At 37.4% G+C, this 21,774-nt stretch overlaps 1 protein-coding gene across 1 annotated transcript in view; it reads left to right on the top strand.

The window, feature by feature from the left end:
* Window positions 1-21,774, top strand: part of csmd3a (CUB and Sushi multiple domains 3a) — a 389,031-nt gene that overhangs the window by 308,796 nt on the left and 58,461 nt on the right. The window contains exons 52-56 of the mRNA XM_067412377.1: window positions 1,927-2,100; window positions 10,861-11,034; window positions 13,593-13,766; window positions 14,798-14,983; window positions 20,940-21,113. Coding sequence (XP_067268478.1) covers window positions 1,927-2,100; window positions 10,861-11,034; window positions 13,593-13,766; window positions 14,798-14,983; window positions 20,940-21,113 — 882 coding nt within the window. The remainder of the gene's footprint in view (window positions 1-1,926; window positions 2,101-10,860; window positions 11,035-13,592; window positions 13,767-14,797; window positions 14,984-20,939; window positions 21,114-21,774) is intronic.

Here is a 21,774-nt window from a genome sequence, read left to right as displayed (position 1 = left end):
ATTTTTAACCCAAGGTTTGGGTTTGTCCATATTTTACCCAATTTTGGGTTGAAACAACACAGCATTTTTTAGAATGTTGTTTTAAGAATGTTTTAAGAAAACAAGAAAAAATTACCAGTGTTATTTTAGTTTTACTGATATTTTGTATTAGCTTTTATTTTTATATTTGTGTACACTAAAAACAACTCAAGTTGGGTTGAAAATGGACAAACCCAGCGGTTGGGTTAAAAGTTTGCCCAATGTGCGGAGAAGTTTTATTTAGCCCAATTATTGTTTAAAAATTACTATATGGCTGGCTTAAAATGAACCCAAAATAGGTCTTCTTACATGCAGAGATGACCATAATATGCTGTATTAAGCGGGGCAAGATCAGATTTTGATGCCGTTTGATAAACCACATCACACATAAAACATGACCGTCTTTACATGATATTTAACACAGGAACAAGTTTTAGGATTAGTTCACTTTCAAATGAAAATCTCCTGATAATTTACTCACCCCCATGTCATCCAAGATGTTCATGTCTTTCTTTCTTCAGTGGAAAAGAAATGAAGGAAAACATTCCAGGATTTTTCTCCTTATAGTGGACTTCACTGGACACCAAACGGTTGAAGGTCCAAATGTCAGTTTCAGTGCAGCTTCAAAGAGCTCTACATGATCCCAGACGAGGAATAAGAGTCTTATCTAGAGAAACCATCAGACATTTTCTAAAAAAATATTAAAAATTATATACATTTTAACCACAAATGCTTATCTTGTACTAGCTCTCTTCTTCTCTATTAGAATTCCAGCAGTGTAAGTGTATTACTGCCCTCCACAGGTCAAAGTTTGAACTAATTGTTATATACTTGCACTAGCATATTGTATATGACAATTTAGTTCAAACCTTGACCTGTGGAGGGCAGTAATACACTTACACTGCTGGAATTCTAATAGAGAAGAAGAGAGCTAGTTCAAGATGAGCATTTGTGGTTACAATGTATATAATTTTTAATATTTTTTTTTGGAAAATGTCCGATGGTTTCTCTAGATAAGACTCTTATTCCTCGTCTGGGATCATGTAGAGCTCTTTGAAGCTGCACTGAAACTGACATTTGGACCTTCAACCGTTTGGTGTCCAGTGAAGTCCACTATATGGAGAAAAATCCTGGAATGATTTCCTCAAAAACCTTCATTTCTTTTCCACAGAAGAAAGAAAGACATGAACATCTTGGATGACATGCGGTGAGTAAATTATCAGGAAATGTTAATTCTGAAGTGAACTACTCCTTTAAATTTCTGTCTAGAACCAAAAATCATAATATATGACTTGATTTTATTATCTATATTATCTTGTAAAGAGATTTGTATAGAATCAGAATTAGATGTATATATGATGGGATCATCAGCATAAAGTTGAACCTTACAATTTTTTGAGAATTAATGGAAGATTACTTACATAAATAGAACAAGAAGTGGTCCCAGTATTGAACCTTGAGGCACACCTCTTTGTTGAATCAAAAGATTGGATTTATTTCCTTTTAGGACAACACATTGTTTTCTGTTGTGCAGATATAAATTAAACCACAAACCTGTTATGTATTGCTGTTTAGGTTTAATTTATTTTTATTTCAGTTTTAGTATTATTTCCGGTTAATAATTTTAGTACTTCAGCATATTTCAATTCAGTTCGATTAGTTTAAGTTTTTCAGCTAGTACTTATGTTATTTTATATAGCTTTGAAATGTTTTAATAGTTTTAGTTTACGATAATAACCCTGAAAAGATTTTTGTGCACTTGTACTTTTAGTTAGTTACTTGCTACTAAATTCATCAAGTGCAACTTGAAGGTATAAACCTGGTAAACATTTTTAAAGATCTTTTGCTGTTTTTAAATCACAGTGCTATGTGTCGATTCATTCTCTTCTCTATTGGCTTTTCCTGTAGTCATTTCGTGTGGAGAGCTGCCCACTCCTCCTAATGGAAAGAAAATTGGGACGCAGACGACCTTTGGAGCAACCGCTATTTTTGCCTGCAACTCGGGATTCATTCTGGTGGGCTCAACTGTACGGGAATGCCTGGCCTCGGGTCTCTGGAGCGGGATGGAGACGCGCTGTCTCGGTAACACCACAAACCTTGTCTCTTTCAAAACATCACCACGCATTAGCATCTCCGTGACCTTTTAATGGACACCGGGTCCTGAAAGGCCATGAAGAGTTCAGTGGCATTTAGTCTGGATTTCCATAGCAACGGTGGTTTTAATTTTTTTGCTGTATGCAGCAGCTGTGTCTTCACATGCAGATGAGAGTTAGTGCGCTGCCTACGTACGGTAGGAACAAAAGCATCATTATTATTCCTTCTTAGACACAGTGTTTTGACCTTGACAGAGAAAGCGGTCCCATAAAACATTGCAGTGTTTCTCAGTGGGGAAATAAGCCAGCTAAGATGATGGAAAGGGAGAGAGAATTAAACAAATGTCATTTATTATATAAGTATCGCTTGTTCAAAGAGGATCATTAAATCATCTTATGCATTTGGCACACACTTATGAACTAAAAAGATGTATAGCTTCAATGTAAAGTAAGTCTCTTTGGATATGTTTCTCTTGCACTGTGAAAAATATTACATGTGCTTGCCAAAAAATCACGTAAAATGCCATTATTATGCTTTTTTGAATATTATCTTTGAGAAATGAGGTGATGTGCAATGTATATTATGAGAAAATGCAAGTGTTTTTTTATATTACATGCATGTAAATCTATTGTAGGAGACTCGAAAACAAGATTAGGAAACATTAAAATAACATGAAAGGGGTGCTTTAAAACAAATATAGTGACAATGTTTCAGGTTTACTGGATGGCAAATTGGTCCCTGTATATTTAACTTAAAGATGACATATCATGAAAATCTGACTTTTTCCATGTTTAAGTGCTATAATCGGGTCCCCGGTGCATCTAACAACCCAGAAAATGTGAAAAAGGACAACCCAGTAACAAGTCTTTCTCTGCAAGCATGTGAAAAAACGAGCCGCTCAGATTTCTGTCCCCTAGTGACGTAGGAAGTGGATCTTATTATAATATTACCACCCCTTAATCTGCACGTTTACACCCACATCACTGCCGTTTTGTTTTCGCAAGCGACAACACTGTACCAATTCTAACGCCATGACAAAAGTTGGAGCAAAGCATGCTAACTGTTCACAGACAAGCACTGAACACTGACAATCCTCATTTTGGCTGCGTGAGATTCTCCAGCTTTGTTGTTGTTGTTGAGCTGTTAAAGCTCCGCCCTCTTCTGGAAAGGGGGCGGGGAGCAGCAGCTCATTTGCATTTAAAGGGACACACACAAAATGGCATGTTTTTGCCCACACCCAAATATAAAGTTTATTCTAAAATATGCTGATTTATACAAATATTTAAGCATTTTGAAAGTGTGGGAAGATTACATCATTCACAGTGCTTCGTGGGAGTGGGCGGAGCTAAAGAGCTCTTTTGTTTCGACAATTATTTTAAATCTAAGCTGAAATATTGTGGGCTGACGGTTTCAACAGGGGTAAATGCTATCGATTAACAACCTCGAGCTCACAGTAGGGATTTTAACAGTTTATAAGTTATTGTTAAAAACCAATTTTCCTATGGAGGTTTACTTCTAGAACTCACTGTTGCGCTCTGTTCTCTAAGTTGCTGCCTACAGTATGTAGAATATTAAGTCACTTATGAGGTTTATCAGGTTGTCTATGTAGGAAGTGTACTGAGTTTTGGAACGAGCCCTCGTGGAGAGTTTCTCCATTGTGTTCACTCAGATTGCATGAGTGTCTTTGTGTAATAGAATCATTTCAGGTCCAAACTGTGCAACAGAAAATGAAGTGAGAGAAGGCAGAGGTGAAGAAATGATTTCTGCAGTAGTCGAGCGGACTCAGTGCTCTGTGAAGTGTGCCGGCCTCCGCTGAGTTCTGTCATCAATCACATCTGAGAGGGAAAAAAACCTGACAGCTCTCCATTTGCCATCTTTCTTTGTCTCCCATCACGTCGTCTCTGAGTAAAACAATGTTGTGCATTACTTTGTCCACCAAAAGAGTGTTCAAATCCATTCAGTTGATCCTCAGATGCGTCGATATTGCAGTATCTGTTGTGGGACTGAGCACTCATTCTCCGTGGGTGGATCATGAATATCTCTATTCACCACACAACGTGATTTACACAAGTGGGACACGGTCCTGCAATAACATTCTTATCAAATCACAGGATGATCTCGGCATGGGAATTTTTGATTAAAAATTCCAAAATCTTTACTTACCCATAAGTGATTCTTTATGGGATTTTGAGACACAATTTTATTGCATTTATTACCATCAGTAATAAAGCATATTTCAAATAATTAATCAAGTTAATAGTCAGTGATACAAACTGAGAAACAAAGTTCATGCAATAGGTAAGGATTAAGAATAAGTAAGTTACCTGGTTGCCTTAAAATTTTGAGTTCATTGAAATTAAAAATTTGAGGCAATTGGTTTAATCAACAGAAACTCAAAATATTTATTATCTGAACCATATTAATTAAGTTTATTTGACAAATTAAAAAAATATTGTGATAAATCATGAAAAATTTTTTACAGTGTAGGTGCGTTTCAGAAAAGGTGCACTTATAGTCTTTTTAAACACAGGAAACTACCGTATGAATCACATATTCAAAAGCTGATGTTCGTTCATATGTAAATCTAAGCCAACAGAAAATGCTGACATGATCTGATTGTCATAATAACACCTGTGTCCTCTGGTATTGTCCATTTGGGGGTCACACTTGTGTTGTTTGTGGTCAAAAGTGACCAAACATCTGAAATGCAACTTTTTTTTATTTTCAGTAAAATCAATTAAATATATTTTTGTTCAATGATATTTTTTCTTATTTTGTATTTTGAGACAATTTTATGTTATTAATTAATATTTGTGTAATAAATATGATAATTTTCTCCCATTGAAAATAATACAAAAATGTATTTTTCTAATAGTTTTTATTATATTTCAGTTAAAGCTGTATTTCATGTAAAAATAGAGACAATGTCTTTAAAATCCAATTTTTGAAGGTAGATTGGTAGAGAGGCCTGCACATGACATGCAGGAAAAAAATAGTAGGCTAAATTGTGCACACAATTTACTAATTCATTCCCTTTATTTGCTAAATCATGCGCACATTTGTAAATTGAGGGAACAAAATAGTAAATCATGCACATGATTTAGCGAATCGAGGGAACGAAATAGTAAATTTTGCACACGATTTAGTGAATTGAGGAAACACAAATAGTAAATCGTGCACACGATTTGGCAAATTGAGGAAACAAAATAGTAAATCATGCACACGATTTAGCGAATCGAGGGAACGAAATAGTAAATCGTGCACATGATTTAGCGAATTGAGGGAACGAAATAGTGAATCATGCACACGATTTAGCGAATCGAGGGAACGAAATAGTAAATCGTTTGCATGATTTAGCGAATCGAGGGAACGAAATAGTAAATCGTTTGCATGATTTAGCGAATCGAGGGAACGAAATAGTAAATCGTGCACATGATTTAGCGAATCGAGGAAAGAAAATAGTAAATCGTGCACATGATTTAGCAAATTGAGGAAAGAAAATAGTAAATCGTGCACACGATTTAGCGAATCGAGGGAATGATATAGTAAATTGTGCGCATGATTTAGCGAATTGAGGAAACAAAATAGTAAATCTTCCTCACAACTTAGCAAATCGAGGGAACGAAATAGTAAATCTTCTGCACGATTTAGCAAATCGAGGGAACGAAATAGTAAATCTTCTGCACGATTTAGCAAATCGAGGGAACGAAATAGTAAATTGTGCGCATGATTTAGCGAATTGAGGAAACAAAATAGTAAATCTTCCTCACGACTTAGCAAATCGAGGGAACGAAATAGTGAATCATGCACACGATTTAGCGAATCGATGGAACGAAATAGTAAATCGTGTGCATGATTTAGCGAATCGAGGGAACGAAATAGTAAATTGTGCACATGATTTAGCGAATTGAGGAAACAAAATAGTAAATCTTCCTCACGACTTAGCAAATCGAGGGAACGAAATAGTAAATCGTGCGCATGATTTAGCGAATTGAGGACACAAAATAGTAAATCTTCCTCACGACTTAGCAAATCGAGGGAACGAAATAGTAAATCTTCTGCACGATTTAGCAAATCGAGGGAACGAAATAGTAAATCGTGTGCATGATTTAGCGAATCGAGGGAACGAAATAGTAAATTGTGCACATGATTTAGTGAATTGAGGAAAGAAAATAGTAAATCGTGCACGATTTAGCGAATTGAGGGAATGATATAGTAAATTGTGCGTATGATTTAGCGAATCGAGGGAACGAAATAGTAAATCGTGCACATGATTTAGCGAATCGAGGGAACGAAATAGTAAATCATGCACACGATTTAGCGAATCGAGGGAACAAAATAGTAAATCGTGCACATGATTTAGCGAATCGAGGGAACAAAATAGTGAATCGTGCACATGATTTAGCGAATCGAGGGAACAAAATAGTAAATCGTGCACATGATTTAGCGAATCGAGGGAACGAAATAGTAAATCATGCACACGATTTAGCGAATTGAGGAAACAAAATAGTAAATCATGCACACGATTTAGCGAATCGAGGGAACAAAATAGTAAATCGTGCACATGATTTAGCGAATCGAGGGAACGAAATAGTAAATCGTGCACATGATTTAGCGAATTGAGGAAACAAAATAGTAAATCATGCACACGATTTAGCGAATCGAGGGAACAAAATAGTAAATCGTGCGCATGATTTAGCGAATCGAGGGAACGAAATAGTAAATCGTGCACATGATTTAGCGAATTGAGGAAACAAAATAGTAAATCATGCACACGATTTAGCGAATCGAGGGAACAAAATAGTAAATCGTGCACATGATTTAGCGAATCGAGGGAACGAAATAGTAAATCGTGCACATGATTTAGCGAATCGAGGGAACGAAATAGTAAATCGTGCACACGATTTAGCGAATCGAGGGAACAAAATAGTAAATCGTGCACATGATTTAGCGAATCGAGGGAACGAAATAGTAAATCGTGCACACGATTTAGCGAATCGAGGGAACGAAATAGTAAATCATGCACATGATTTAGCGAATCGAGGGAATGAAATAGTAAATCGTGCACATGATTTAGCGAATCGAGGGAACAAAATAGTAAATCGTGCACATGATTTAGCGAATCGAGGGAATGAAATAGTAAATCGTGCACATGATTTAGCGAATCGAGGGAATGAAATAGTAAATCGTGCACATGATTTAGCGAATCGAGGAAACAAAATAGTAAATCGTGCACATGATTTAGCGAATCGAGGGAATGAAATAGTAAATCGTGCACATGATTTAGCGAATCGAGGAAACAAAATAGTAAATCATGCACACGATTTAGCGAATCGAGGGAACAAAATAGTAAATCGTGCGCATGATTTAGCGAATCGAGGGAACGAAATAGTAAATCGTGCACATGATTTAGCGAATTGAGGAAACAAAATAGTAAATCATGCACATGATTTAGCGAATCGAGGGAACAAAATAGTAAATCGTGCACATGATTTAGCGAATCGAGGGAACGAAATAGTAAATCGTGCACATGATTTAGCGAATCGAGGGAACGAAATAGTAAATCGTGCACATGATTTAGCGAATTGAGGAAACAAAATAGTAAATCATGCACATGATTTAGCGAATTGAGGAAACGAAATAGTGAATCATGCACACGATTTAGCGAATCGAGGGAACGAAATAGTAAATCGTTTGCATGATTTAGCGAATCGAGGGAACGAAATAGTAAATCGTGCACATGATTTAGCGAATCGAGGGAACAAAATAGTAAATCGTGCACATGATTTAGCGAATCGAGGGAACGAAATAGTAAATTGTGCACATGATTTAGCGAATCGAGGGAACAAAATAGTAAATCGTGCACATGATTTAGCGAATTGAGGAAAGAAAATAGTAAATCGTGCACATGATTTAGCAAATTGAGGAAAGAAAATAGTAAATCGTGCACACGATTTAGCGAATCGAGGAAATGATATAGTAAATTGTGCGCATGATTTAGCGAATTGAGGAAACAAAATAGTAAATCTTCCTCACGACTTAGCAAATCGAGGGAACGAAATAGTAAATCTTCTGCACGATTTAGCAAATCGAGGGGACGAAATAGTAAATTGTGCGCATGATTTAGCGAATTGAGAAAACAAAATAGTAAATCTTCCTCACGACTTAGCAAATCGAGGGAACGAAATAGTGAATCATGCACACGATTTAGCGAATCGATGGAACGAAATAGTAAATCGTGTGCATGATTTAGCGAATCGAGGGAACGAAATAGTAAATTGTGCACATGATTTAGCGAATTGAGGAAACAAAATAGTAAATCTTCCTCACGACTTAGCAAATCGAGGGAACGAAATAGTAAATCGTGCGCATGATTTAGCGCATTGAGGACACAAAATAGTAAATCTTCCTCACGACTTAGCAAATCGAGGGAACAAAATAGTAAATCTTCTGCACGATTTAGCAAATCGAGGGAACGAAATAGTAAATCGTGCGCATGATTTAGCGAATTGAGGAAACAAAATAGTAAATCTTCCTCACGACTTAGCAAATCGAGGGAACGAAATAGTAAATCTTCTGCACGATTTAGCAAATCGAGGGAACGAAATAGTAAATCGTGTGCATGATTTAGCGAATCGAGGGAACGAAATAGTAAATTGTGCACATGATTTAGTGAATTGAGGAAAGAAAATAGTAAATCGTGCACGATTTAGCGAATCGAGGGAATGATATAGTAAATTGTGCGCATGATTTAGCGAATCGAGGGAACGAAATAGTAAATCGTGCACACGATTTAGCGAATCGAGGGAACAAAATAGTAAATCGTGCACATAATTTAGCGAATCGAGGGAACGAAATAGTAAATCGTGCACATGATTTAGCGAATTGAGGGAACGAAATAGTAAATCGTGCACATGATTTAGCGAATCGAGGGAACGAAATAGTAAATCGTGCACACGATTTAGCGAATCGAGGGAACAAAATAGTAAATCGTGCACATGATTTAGCGAATCGAGGGAACGAAATAGTAAATCGTGCACATGATTTAGCGAATCGAGGGAACGAAATAGTAAATCATGCACACGATTTAGCGAATTGAGGAAACGAAATAGTAAATCATGCACACGATTTAGCGAATCGAGGGAACAAAATAGTAAATCGTGCACATGATTTAGCGAATCGAGGGAACGAAATAGTAAATCGTGCACATGATTTAGCGAATTGAGGAAACAAAATAGTAAATCATGCACACGATTTAGCGAATCGAGGGAACAAAATAGTAAATCGTGCACATGATTTAGCGAATCGAGGGAACGAAATAGTAAATCGTGCACACGATTTAGCGAATCGAGGGAACAAAATAGTAAATCGTGCACATGATTTAGCGAATCGAGGGAACGAAATAGTAAATCGTGCACATGATTTAGCGAATTGAGGGAACGAAATAGTAAATCGTGCACATGATTTAGCGAATCGAGGGAACGAAATAGTAAATCGTGCACACGATTTAGCGAATCGAGGGAACAAAATAGTAAATCGTGCACATGATTTAGCGAATCGAGGGAACGAAATAGTAAATCGTGCACATGATTTAGCGAATCGAGGGAACGAAATAGTAAATCATGTACACGATTTAGCGAATTGAGGAAACGAAATAGTAAATCATGCACACGATTTAGCGAATCGAGGGAACAAAATAGTAAATCGTGCACATGATTTAGCGAATCGAGGGAACGAAATAGTAAATCGTGCACACGATTTAGCGAATCGAGGGAACAAAATAGTAAATCGTGCACATGATTTAGCGAATCGAGGGAACGAAATAGTAAATCGTGCACATGATTTAGCGAATTGAGGAAACAAAATAGTAAATCATGCACACGATTTAGTGAATCGAGGGAACAAAATAGTAAATCGTGCACATGATTTAGCGAATCGAGGGAACAAAATAGTAAATCGTGCACATGATTTAGCGAATCGAGGGAACGAAATAGTAAATCGTGCACATGATTTAGCGAATCGAGGGAACGAAATAGTAAATCGTGCACATGATTTAGCGAATCGAGGGAACGAAATAATAAATCTTCTGCACGATTTAGCGAATCGAGGGAACAAAATTGTAAATCGTGCTCATGATTTAGCTCATGATTGTGCACACAATTTACTTACTTTTCTTGCATGCCATGTGTGGGGCTACGTAGATTAGTGCCATCTGGTGGGAGTAAAAAAAGAAAAGATTGTACCCACAAAAAATTGCTCTCTTTTTTTATATATATATTTTTTCATTTTCATATTTCCCATTAATTTCCTATGGCAGTCAATTTGACCGCAAACAACACAAGTGTGACTATTTTTTTAATGACCATTTAGCTTTTTTCGAAGCAAGACCACAATTTTTGTGGTCACATAGCAACTGCCACTAAAGTCACTGAGTTTCATACCATTCTGATGAAATAGCAATTTTTTTTAAAAAATTTCAACAACAAAAAAAATCGGTCTAAAATGACTGAACGACACCAAAGGTTTAAGGTGTCTTTTATGTGCATGTTGTATATTTGATTCATATGGATATTCCATTCGTAGATCATTGTTTTCACTTGTTCTTTTTCAGTGATCAAGATTACCCTGATCATGATGGTTTGATCATAATGTTGTCCCTAACCTCTGATGAGCCCTGCAATCTGTTGATAGGAATGCTCTGTCTTGTGAGCCACATATGATGACACATTCTCATTGCTCTTTTCCCAGCCGGCCACTGTGGTGTTCCAGAAAGGATTGTGAACGGTCAAGTGATCGGTGAAAACTTCGGCTACAGAGACACAGTAGTTTACCAGTGTAATCCGGGTTTCCGGCTCATCGGTTCATCTGTGCGCATCTGCCAACAGGATCACAACTGGTCTGGGCAGCTCCCGTCTTGTGTGTGTGAGTAATACGCAATAATAATATGCATCGGAGGGGGGAAAGTTTGGTTTGCATCCAAGAGGATTAGTTTGACATGTAATCCAGGCAAACCCCGAGTCAGCTCATGACAGGCATCAAACACAAATTCTGACATTACCAATGAAACATCTGATGGGGAAAAACACCTACACTACCTGATTTTGTGTGGGTGATTTGGATGTTTGCCTTGTTTTATTTGTGATTGCCAAAACGCAAAGCTTCTTATGTAGATAAATGCTTGCATTCAAGTTGCATTCAAATTTTTCTTGTCAAGCATTTGAGACTATTTCAACAAATTGACAAAAACAAGACTCTTATGAGTGAATGTTTTTAATGAATCAAAAGTATTCAGCGTAGTCCAATTCACAAACAAATGAATCTTATGAACCAGTTCTTTTAATTAATTTTTCAAAAAACTCACAAACTGACTTTGAGACTGTCCGATGAATCCTTCACTGAATGAACTCACTGAATCGGTTTTATTCACTTAATTAATCTTGAAATTATCCCTTAACTTCATGAAAGAAAATCAGTACCTTAAAAAAAATTGGTTTTTATTATAAATTACTTGGAAATTTCACAAACAATTACAAAGAAATGGCAAGTTAAACAAACATGACATTTTGACGTAAAAAAACAAAAACAAAAACTGCAATAGTATTTTCTTGTAAAACATATTCTAATAATCTTTCTTCCAAAAATGTGTGTATGACTGATTGTTTATATGACTGCTGTATTCAAAGATACACACACTGTAAAAATATGATCGATAAGTCATGGTAAGTGACCAGTAGGTGGCGACAAGTGACTGTTAAAAAAATTGTCATTGAATCATTCATTCAAGAGATTTGTTCAGAAACACTGATTCATCCAGTAATAAAGCAAGTGAAGTCTTTACGAGTGAGTCATTGAATCATTCATTCAAGAGATTTGTTCAAAAATGCTGATTCATCCAGTAATGAAACAAGTGAAGTCTTTACGAGTGAGTCATTGAATCATTCATTCAAGAGATTTATTCAAAAATGCTGATTCATCCAGTAATGAAACAAGTGAAGTCTTTACGAGTGAGTCATTGAATCATTCATTCAAGAGATTTGTTCAAAAATGCTGATTCATCCAGTAATGAAACAAGTGAAGTCTTTATGAGTGATTCATTGAATCATTCATTCAAGAGATTTGTTCAAAAATGCTGATTCATCCAGTAATGAAACAAGTGGAGTCTTTACGAGTGAGTCATTGAATCATTCATTCAAGAGATTTATTCAAAAATGCTGATTCATCCAGTAATGAAACAAGTGAAGTCTTTACGAGTGAGTCATTGAATCATTCATTCAAGATATTTGTTCAAAAATGCGGATTCATCCAGTAATGAAACTAGTGAAGTCTTTAAGAGTGAGTCATTGAATCATTCATTCAAGAGATTTGTTCAAAAATGCTGATTCATCCAGTACTGAAACAAGTGAAGTCTTTACGAGTGAGTCATTGAATCATTCATTCAAGAGATTTATTCAAAAATGCTGATTCATCCAGTAATGAAACAAGTGAAGTCTTTAAGAGTGAGTCATTGAATCATTCAATCAAGAGATTTGTTCAGAAACGCTGATTCATCCAGTAATGAAATGAGTAAAGTCTTTATGGGTGAGTCATTGAATCATTCATTCAAGAGATTTATTCAAAAATGCTGATTTATCCAGTAATTAAACAAGTGAAGTCTTTAAGAGTGAGTCATTGAATCATTCAATCAAGAGATTTGTTCAGAAACGCTGATTCATCCAGTAATGAAACAAGTGAAGTCTTTATGAGTGTGTCATTGAAACATTCATTCAAAAGATTCGTTCAAAAATGCTGATTCATCCAGTTATGAAACAAGTGAAGTATTTATGAGTGAGTCATTGAATCATTCATTCAAGAGATTCATTCAAAAACGCTGATTCATCCAGTAATGAAACTAGTGAAGTCTTTATTAATGAGTCATTGAATCATTCATTCAAGAGATTTGTTCAGAAACGCTGATTCATCCAGTAATGAAACAAGTGAAGTCTTTACGAGTGAGTCATTGAATCATTCATTCAAGAGATTTGTTCAAAAACACTGATTCATCCAGTAATGAAACAAGTGAAGTCTTTACGATTGAGTCATTGAATCATTCATTCAAGAGATTTGTTCAAAAATGCTGATTCATCCAGTAATGAAACAAGTGAAGTCTTTATGAGCGAGAGAGTCATTGAATCATTCATTAAAGAGATTTGTTCAAAAACACTGATTCATCCAGTAATGAAACAAGTGAAGTCTTTGTCACTTTTTTTTTTTTTTTTTGTCAGTTTAATATAATTTAAGTTGAAACGACTCATACAGCTACTTAAAAATGTAAGCAACTGAACTTAAGTTTTTAAATTGAAATAGGTGGAAATATTTTGCAATGCATGTGCGTTTTTAAAAATAAAATATTTAAAATATTAATATTAAAGAATGAGCTTGTGTATTCAAACTTTTGACTGGTACTGTAAGTATAACAGTAATTTTCCTCACTTATGTTTCAGCCGTTAGCTGCGGTCATCCAGGCAGCCCGATCTACGGCCGGACAGTTGGCGACGGCTTTAATCTGAACGATGTGGTGAGCTTCTTCTGTAACAACGGCTACATTCTGGAAGGCCCGTCTCAAGCGCAGTGCCAGGCCGACCGCCAGTGGAGCCAGCTGCCACCCACATGCAGAGGTTTGAACCCAATGAGCTCTTTTCTCATTAAAGTGAGATTTAAGCACTGTGGCACTGATGGAAATGACTTTTAGGCTGCTGCGGTTAAAAAAGGAATGACCAATTTCAGCTCGGAGAGCCCTCTGGCCCTGTTTTCAGCCAACAGTAACTCATTCAGTCATGGTCTGAATAGCGACAGATTAGCCCTGCAAATCAGAAGATGAGATGTATGTTTTGAAACTAATCTCGGCTTTGTTAGTGGCGTGATTATGAGTGTCTCAGAGGATCGTCTGCAGTGGTTGACTCTAACAACAGACTGCATGAAGAGATCAGGAGTGATGATGGCTTGATTACATGACTGGAATGTGGTTTTGTCCAATAATTATGAACAAATAAATGGTTTTATCTCACTGAATGGCTAAAGACACTCTACTGTAATACTGTTTTTCACTTAAACATGCAGTGAGTTTAAAATGATGAAATAGCTTATTGTAATAATTGTTTAAAAAAAAGTCTCTTCTCCTCACCAAGGCTGATTTTATTTGGTCAAAAATACAGTAAAAATTGTGAAATATTATTACATTTTAAAACAGCTGTTTTCTATGTGAATATATAGTAAAAGTGTAATTTATTCATGTGATCAAAGCTGAATTTTCAGCATCATTACTCCAGTCTTCAGTGTCTGATTTGCTGCTCAAGAAACATTTCTGATTATTATTAACATTGAAAATCATTTTTGCTAATTAATATTTTTGTGAAAAACGCAATACACTACCACTTAAAAGACTGAGTAAGGAATCATCACAGGAATAAATTACATTTTACAATAAATTCACACAGCAAAAAGCTGTTTTAAATTGTAATAATATTTCATAATTTTTACTGTATTTTTGATCAAATAAATGCAGCCTTTGTGAGCAGAAGAAGAATTAAAAATCAGAATAATCAAATACATCTCATACATTTGCATTTTATTTATGAAATGTAGAATTGCTGATGGTTTGCAACATTTATTATACAATTTTTTTCTGGCATCTGATTGTGTCCTTCAGTCGTCAACTGCACTGATCCCGGTATACCAGCCAACTCAATCAGGAAGAGCAAAATTGAGTACGGGAACTTCACTTTCGGAACCGTGGTGTCCTACGACTGCAATCCCGGCTATTATCTCTTCGGCTCATCAGTTCTAACCTGCCAGCCGGTGGGTTACTGGGACAAGCCATTACCAGAATGCCTGGGTACGTCTGTGTCGCTTCTCTCCCATCACTTTATTTCTCATTATTTTGATTTTTATCATTGACAATCTTTGAACTCTCTCTGTCTGAGAGGCGATAGAAAGTGTCACAGGTTAGCCAACATGCAGTCAAGTGCAACGTTCGGCTCAAAGAGCTCTTATGATGGACCCTTCGTTGTCCGTGGAAAAGCTTTCAAAGTTTTCCAGCGCCCAGACATAGAGTTTCCACAGTGGACAGCAGTGAATTTAATGCACCTTTCCTACATTTTGCCAAAGCGAGGAGTATTAAGGTCAGGAGTGAGCAGAGCACACATTCATTAGAGAGACGTGTTCATTTGCCTGTGAGATAGTAATTGCCTCCTGCTCTCGCTTTCCATCTCTGTCCCTGTAATTGCTTCAAACCTGAATTTGACCGTTTCTTGTCGGTTTCCACCGAGCTACTTACACCGTGAAGGAAAGACAACAATCCTGCTAGCTATCTATTAGTCTTGTTTTTCTCTCAAGTGTACACAAGGTAATTCTGCACTTTACTTAGCCGACAGAGGCTACTTGCTGCTCTTAGACTGGGAATTTTAATAAGCATCCTCTTTTCCCCCGTCAGCCTTTCAGGCTGATGAATATTATGAAAATTTGAACCTCCTCGGTTTTATTCGGGTGCATTTCCAATTCAAAAGAAAGCAAACATCAAAAACAGGCCTGAAAAGAAGCTTAGCTTAAATTAAATTGAAGAGCTTATGTGTGTTTCTTCAGCAGCACACTAGAGATGAATTAATGCTGTTGGGATGTGAGCAACTACACACCTCGCAAATATGAACGACTAGTCAGAAAGGAATAGTTTACTCTGAAATTTTAACTGTCTTTTTCTCTTTCCAAACCTGTATGGTCTTTTATATACATTAACCTGGCGGATTCTCTCTGCAGGCGCGCTGCACTCGAAACAAAATCAATCAAACATCACAGCCAATCAGAAGAGTGTGTGGGCGGAGTCTCTCTGCAGGCGCGCTGCACTCACAACTAAATCAATCAAACATCACAGCCAATCAGAAGAGTTTGTGGGCGGAGTCTCTCTGCAGGCACGCTGCACTCGAAACAAAATCAATCAAACATCACAGCCAATCAGAAGAGTGTGTGGGCGGAGTCTCTCTGCAGGCGCGCTGCACTCACAACTAAATCAATCAAACATCACAGCCAATCAGAAGAGTTTGTGGGCGGAGTCTCTCTGCAGGCACGCTGCACTCGAAACAAAATCAATCAAACATCACAGCCAATCAGAAGAGTGTGTGGGCGGAGTCTCTCTGCAGGCACGCTGCACTCGAAACAAAATCAATCAAACATCACAGCCAATCAGAAGAGTGTGTGGGCGGAGTCTCTCTGCAGGCACGCTGCACTCGAAACAAAATCAATCAAACATCACAGCCAATCAGAAGAGTGTGTGGGCGGAGTCTCTCTGCAGGCACGCTGCACTCGAAACAAAATCAATCAAACATCACAGCCAATCAGAAGAGTGTGTGGGCGGAGTCTCTCTGCAGGCACGCTGCACTCGAAACAAAATCAATCAAACATCACAGCCAATCAGAAGAGTGTGTGGGCGGAGTCTCTCTGCAGGCACGCTGCACTCGAAACTAAATCAATCAAACATCACAGCCAATCAGAAGAGTTTGTGGGCGGAGTCTCTCTGCAGGCACGCTGCACTCGAAACAAAATCAATCAAACATCACAGCCAATCAGAAGAGTGTGTGGGCGGAGTCTCTCTGCAGGCACGCTGCACTCGAAACAAAATCAATCAAACATCACAGCCAATCAGAAGAGTGTGTGGGCGGAGTCTCTCTGCAGGCACGCTGCACTCGAAACAAAATCAATCAAACATCACAGCCAATCAGAAGAGTGTGTGGGTGGAGTCTCTCTGCAGGCGCGCTGCACTCCCAACTAAATCAATCAAACATCACAGCCAATCAGAAGAGTGTGTGGGCGGAGTCTCTCTGCAGGCGCGCTGCACTCACAACTAAATCAATCAAACATCACAGCCAATCAGAAGAGTGTGTGGGCGGAGTCTCTCTGCAGGCGCGCTGCACTCGAAACAAAATCAATCAAACATCACAGCCAATCAGAAGAGTGTGTGGGCGGAGTCTCTCTGCAGGCGCGCTGCACTCGAAACAAAATCAATCAAATATCACAGACAATCAGAAGAGTGTGTGGGCGGAGTCTCTCTGCAGGCGCGCTGCACTCCCAACTAAATCAATCAAACATCACAGCCAATCAGAAGAGTGTGTGGGCGGAGTCTCTCTGCAGGCGCGCTGCACTCACAACTAAATCAATCAAACATCACAGCCAATCAGAAGAGTGTGTGGGCGGAGTCTCTCTGCAGGCGCGCTGCACTCGAAACAAAATCAATCAAACATCACAGCCAATCAGAAGAGTGTGTGGGCGGAGTCTCTCTGCAGGCGCGCTGCACTCGAAACAAAATCAATCAAACATCACAGACAATCAGAAGAGTGTGTGGGCGGAGTCTCTCTGCAGGCGCGCTGCACTCACAACTAAATCAATCAAACATCACAGCCAATCAGAAGAGTGTGTGGGCGGAGTCTCTCTGCAAGCGTAACACACTCGAAACCAAATCAATAAAAAAAATCACAGCCAATCAGAAGAGTGTGTGGGCGGAGTCTCTCTGCAAGTGCACTGCACTCTCAACTAAATCAATCAAAAATTAAAAATCAAAACTGTGAGCTTCAAAGGTCCGTGTACTTTTGCGTCCATTCCTTTTTCATTTTTTACGCACGTCAAGAAAAACAAAAAACGAACGGTTGTTGTATTTTTAAATGCTATGGTGAATACCAACATTTAAATTAAAACCGAATACACAAATTTCATGTGCACAAAATAAATATTGACTTATTTTCAGATTTTTGTTTATTACGTTTTGCATCTTTATAAACCAAAATTAAAGAAGGACAGATTAAAGTCGAAAAAATGTCAATTTACAAGTGTTCTTTTGTAAAATTGTTGTTTCCCCCACACTTTCGAGAGCCATGTCTCTGAAACATGATAATACTTGACTTAGGGTGACCACCTGGCTATTGATCTGTTGCAGGACAGTAGCTAGATGTGATTTTGCGAGACACATGAGACAGATACATTTACAACTATTACTATGTAAATATTGATTTACATTTGTTGGCAAACTTGGCATATGCGCCGATTAATTTTTCTGCCGGTAGGTGCCTATACTGTTGCGCTTATGGCAACATTAAATCCTGGAGAGAAGATAGATTCACGGCTGCATGCAGGAGGACAAAGTTTGAGCGCGCAGATGTAATATTTGTGCAAGAGAATCCGCCTGTAAGTGGAGAGATTCCTGCTCACGTTACAATATTACAATAACGCCATAAAACCCGCATTAAATGAACTATTAACGTGTGAAGAAAGTCGTGTCTGAATTTCGCAATTTTGTATTGGTTAAAACAAATGGAGAATATCTCGTTTTTTCTGTAGGTGCTCGACCATTTCCGTGTGTGGCGCTTGATCGTCGCCGTTCGTTGGAAATATTTAACATCAGGATGGATGATTACATGCTTTAATCGTTTTGGGCAGCTTTAAGCAGGTCTTGAGGTTCATATCCAGTATGTGAGATGAAATCCTTGCTGGTGTAGTTGTGTTTACTGACTTTGATGAGGCCTGCTCTTTACGCTGTCCACTCAGTTGTCATCAGAGGGAAAACCTCTATGATTGCGCTGGTTGGTTATTTTCACAGCTAGAATATGATGGCTGCGCAAATAGATTTTATTTTTAAATGCTCCTAGTTTTTATTATATTTCTTACTGTGGTATTGTAATTTCAGGGATGAAAAAAAGTTACAGAGATAAATGAAATGCGGGACACTACTTAAGTCTTGCGGGACGCGGGTGTCACCCTATTTTGACTGGATTTCCACACGCTTCTCACTCACGAGGGGTCCGATACTGCCGCATGTCCAAGAGATACTGGCAGCAAACGCGGGACATTCTAAGTGCTTAACGTTAAAAATATTAATGTGGCTTAATGGTGATATTGGAGGAGCAAATTCACTACACCTTATAAGCAGCCCACTATGAACACAATTAATAACACGTTAAGCATTTTCCTAGAAAATAAAACACAGTTATGAAGAAAACGCTAATGCATTAAGACACTGATATTAAATTACCAATAAAGATGTGCAGACAAGACGTCTGTGTGTATGACGCAAAACACTGGAAATTAAATTTAGCATTTTTACATATTAAATAACACCTTGTATATCATTAATGTTATTTTTACTAAAATATTAATCTTGCATAAAGAAAATTGGCTTGTATCTGCTAATTATGTTCATCAATGTTAAAATAAAAAACAAAGAAACCGCATTTTCCATTTTTCATTTCTGGTTTAAAAAAGGAAAAACCAATGGACGCAAAAGTACACAGACCCTATACTTTTTATATTAATAGTCAATATTTATTTTGTGCACATGAAATTTGTGTATTCGGTTTTAATTTAAATTTTGGTATTCACCATAGCATTTAAAAATACAACAACCATTCGTTTTTTGTTTTTCTTGACGTGGGTAAAAAACGAAAAAGGAATGAACACAAAAGTACACAGACCTTCAAAAGATAAGGTGCTATCAGCAACGACACCCAAACTTTTAACCTGCTTGGATGGAAAAACTATGGACTGGTCAATAGTCACAGAGAAGCCATCAGATTCTTCTTCTTTTGATGAAAACCAGTTTTTAATTTCAGCTAAGCGGCTAGACAGAGAACGTGGAGGAAAAACAGAATTGGAAGACAGGTAAAGCTGGATGTCATCAGCATAGCAGTGGAACTGAATATTTCCTAAAAAAAATATATATATATATATATATATATGTCCAAGGCGAAGTGAATAAATAATAAATAAAAGCGGGCCCAAGACTGAGCCTTGGGGAACACCAGTGGTCACTTGCAATGGCTTAGATCTGAAGTTTCTGAGTTGTTCACACTGAGTGTGACCAGAAAGATTCAGTCTAAAGTGAAGAAATATCATTATCTGAGATTATCATTATCAAACCTTTTCTAAAATAGAATCACACATATCACTGTCGCGGTTGGTTAGGACAAAAACTCTGATTAACATGCCTTGCATTTCTACTAAACATTTAAGTTCTACATGGCACTTTTGTTTGGCTCCTCTTATTGGGAAAAACACCATTTTAGCTATTTCAGGGAAAAAATATAGAGATTTTGTGTTTTAACTCTGTCATCCAGACCTAATAGACACCTATATAATACAATATGAATTCTAAGTGAAGTGTTTCCGACAGATATTCAACAAATGAACTGGCTAAATAAGCTTTTGCTGCACAAAAAAAAAAAAAAAAAAAAAATGTCATAGTCTTCAGAAACAAAAGCATTATGCATGATAATTTGAACGTTGCTCACAGCAGGCAAGTCCAATAGTAATTGTCTTGTTGCTGAAGACAGTTTATTGTTGAAGGCGGAGAAGCAGGGCTGAATTTAGAGATGCGTTCTCTGTAATCTTGCAAATGTTACGTATTGTACAAGGTTCTTTTCCACTTTACTAAAATTCACCCACGCAGCACTTGTTTTTGTTGATCTTCAGAGAGGGTTACAGACAGACCCACACAGAATCTGTGCCTGCAGACCTTCACAGGAATGTTTTGCGTATTCACACTGATTTGAAAACGCCAATCATTCTCAAAGTCGAGTCGAGTCAGCTTCCATTGTCATTTTTTTCAGGTTCTCCACCAAAATCAATCCATTTTGAAATAGCACCAGTATCTGTCTGGTGTTTTAACAACCTTGAATTATGAATATGATGTTATATCATTCTTAATTTTAATTAATCGTGATAACAATTTAATCTAGTGTAATCTCAGCATGTTGTCTTATATATTAAAGCTGAATAAATCCAAGTAGTGAGTGACTGATGTTTCTCTTCTGCAGAGGTGGACTGTGGTAACCCTGGATCTCCTCCTCATGCTGTTGTGATGGGGGAGAAATTCACCTTCGGTTCTACAGTTCACTACAGGTGTTTAGAAGACAGAGCTCTGATTGGTGAATCCACCCGCTCCTGCCAGCTGAACGGCCAATGGAGCGGCTCCCAGCCTCACTGCTCAGGTGAGACACACCTGGGTCGGGTTGCAGTTCTTACTTACGGCTAGTACGGAACTACTAGCTAGTTTTGTAACTCACTCTGTACTTTATTCTGTGGCACCATTTGTTCTTCAGGCAGAATGAAGCTACAGCAGTAGGTTGTAAGATCTCTATAAAGTCATTTGAAGTCGCATATTCTGATGTTTGCCATCAAATACGTGAGCGGAAGTTGTTTAAATGCGGTTAATTTAAGTTTATCCTTCATGTTAACTACTTTTGCCTCAAGTAAGTAGCATTAAAAATAAGTTTCCATTAAATATGCTTAATCATGAATAACATAATATGTAGTTTTTTGCTAGCAACGTGCCAAAACATGTTAAGATCATGTTAGTAATGTGCTAAAACATGCTAATAACATGTTAAAATGTGTTAGGATCATGTTAGCAATTTGAATTCATGTTAGCAACGTGTGAAAACATGCAAGTTATGTGGTAAAACATGGTAGCAAAATGCTAAAATGTGCTAGAATCAATTTAGCAATGTCTTAAAACATGTTAGGACCATGCTAGCAATGTGTTAAAACATGCTAGTAACATGAATTCATGTTAGCAATGTGTGAAAACATGCAAGTTGCGTGCTAAACACGCTAGCAACATGCTTAAACATTCTAGGATCATGTTATCAA

Source organism: Chanodichthys erythropterus, chromosome 2, assembly GCF_024489055.1.
Source record: "Chanodichthys erythropterus isolate Z2021 chromosome 2, ASM2448905v1, whole genome shotgun sequence".
Taxonomy (NCBI): domain Eukaryota; kingdom Metazoa; phylum Chordata; class Actinopteri; order Cypriniformes; family Xenocyprididae; genus Chanodichthys; species Chanodichthys erythropterus.
Note: the sequence above shows the minus strand (reverse complement) of the source record. Positions and strands in the feature narration are given on the sequence as shown.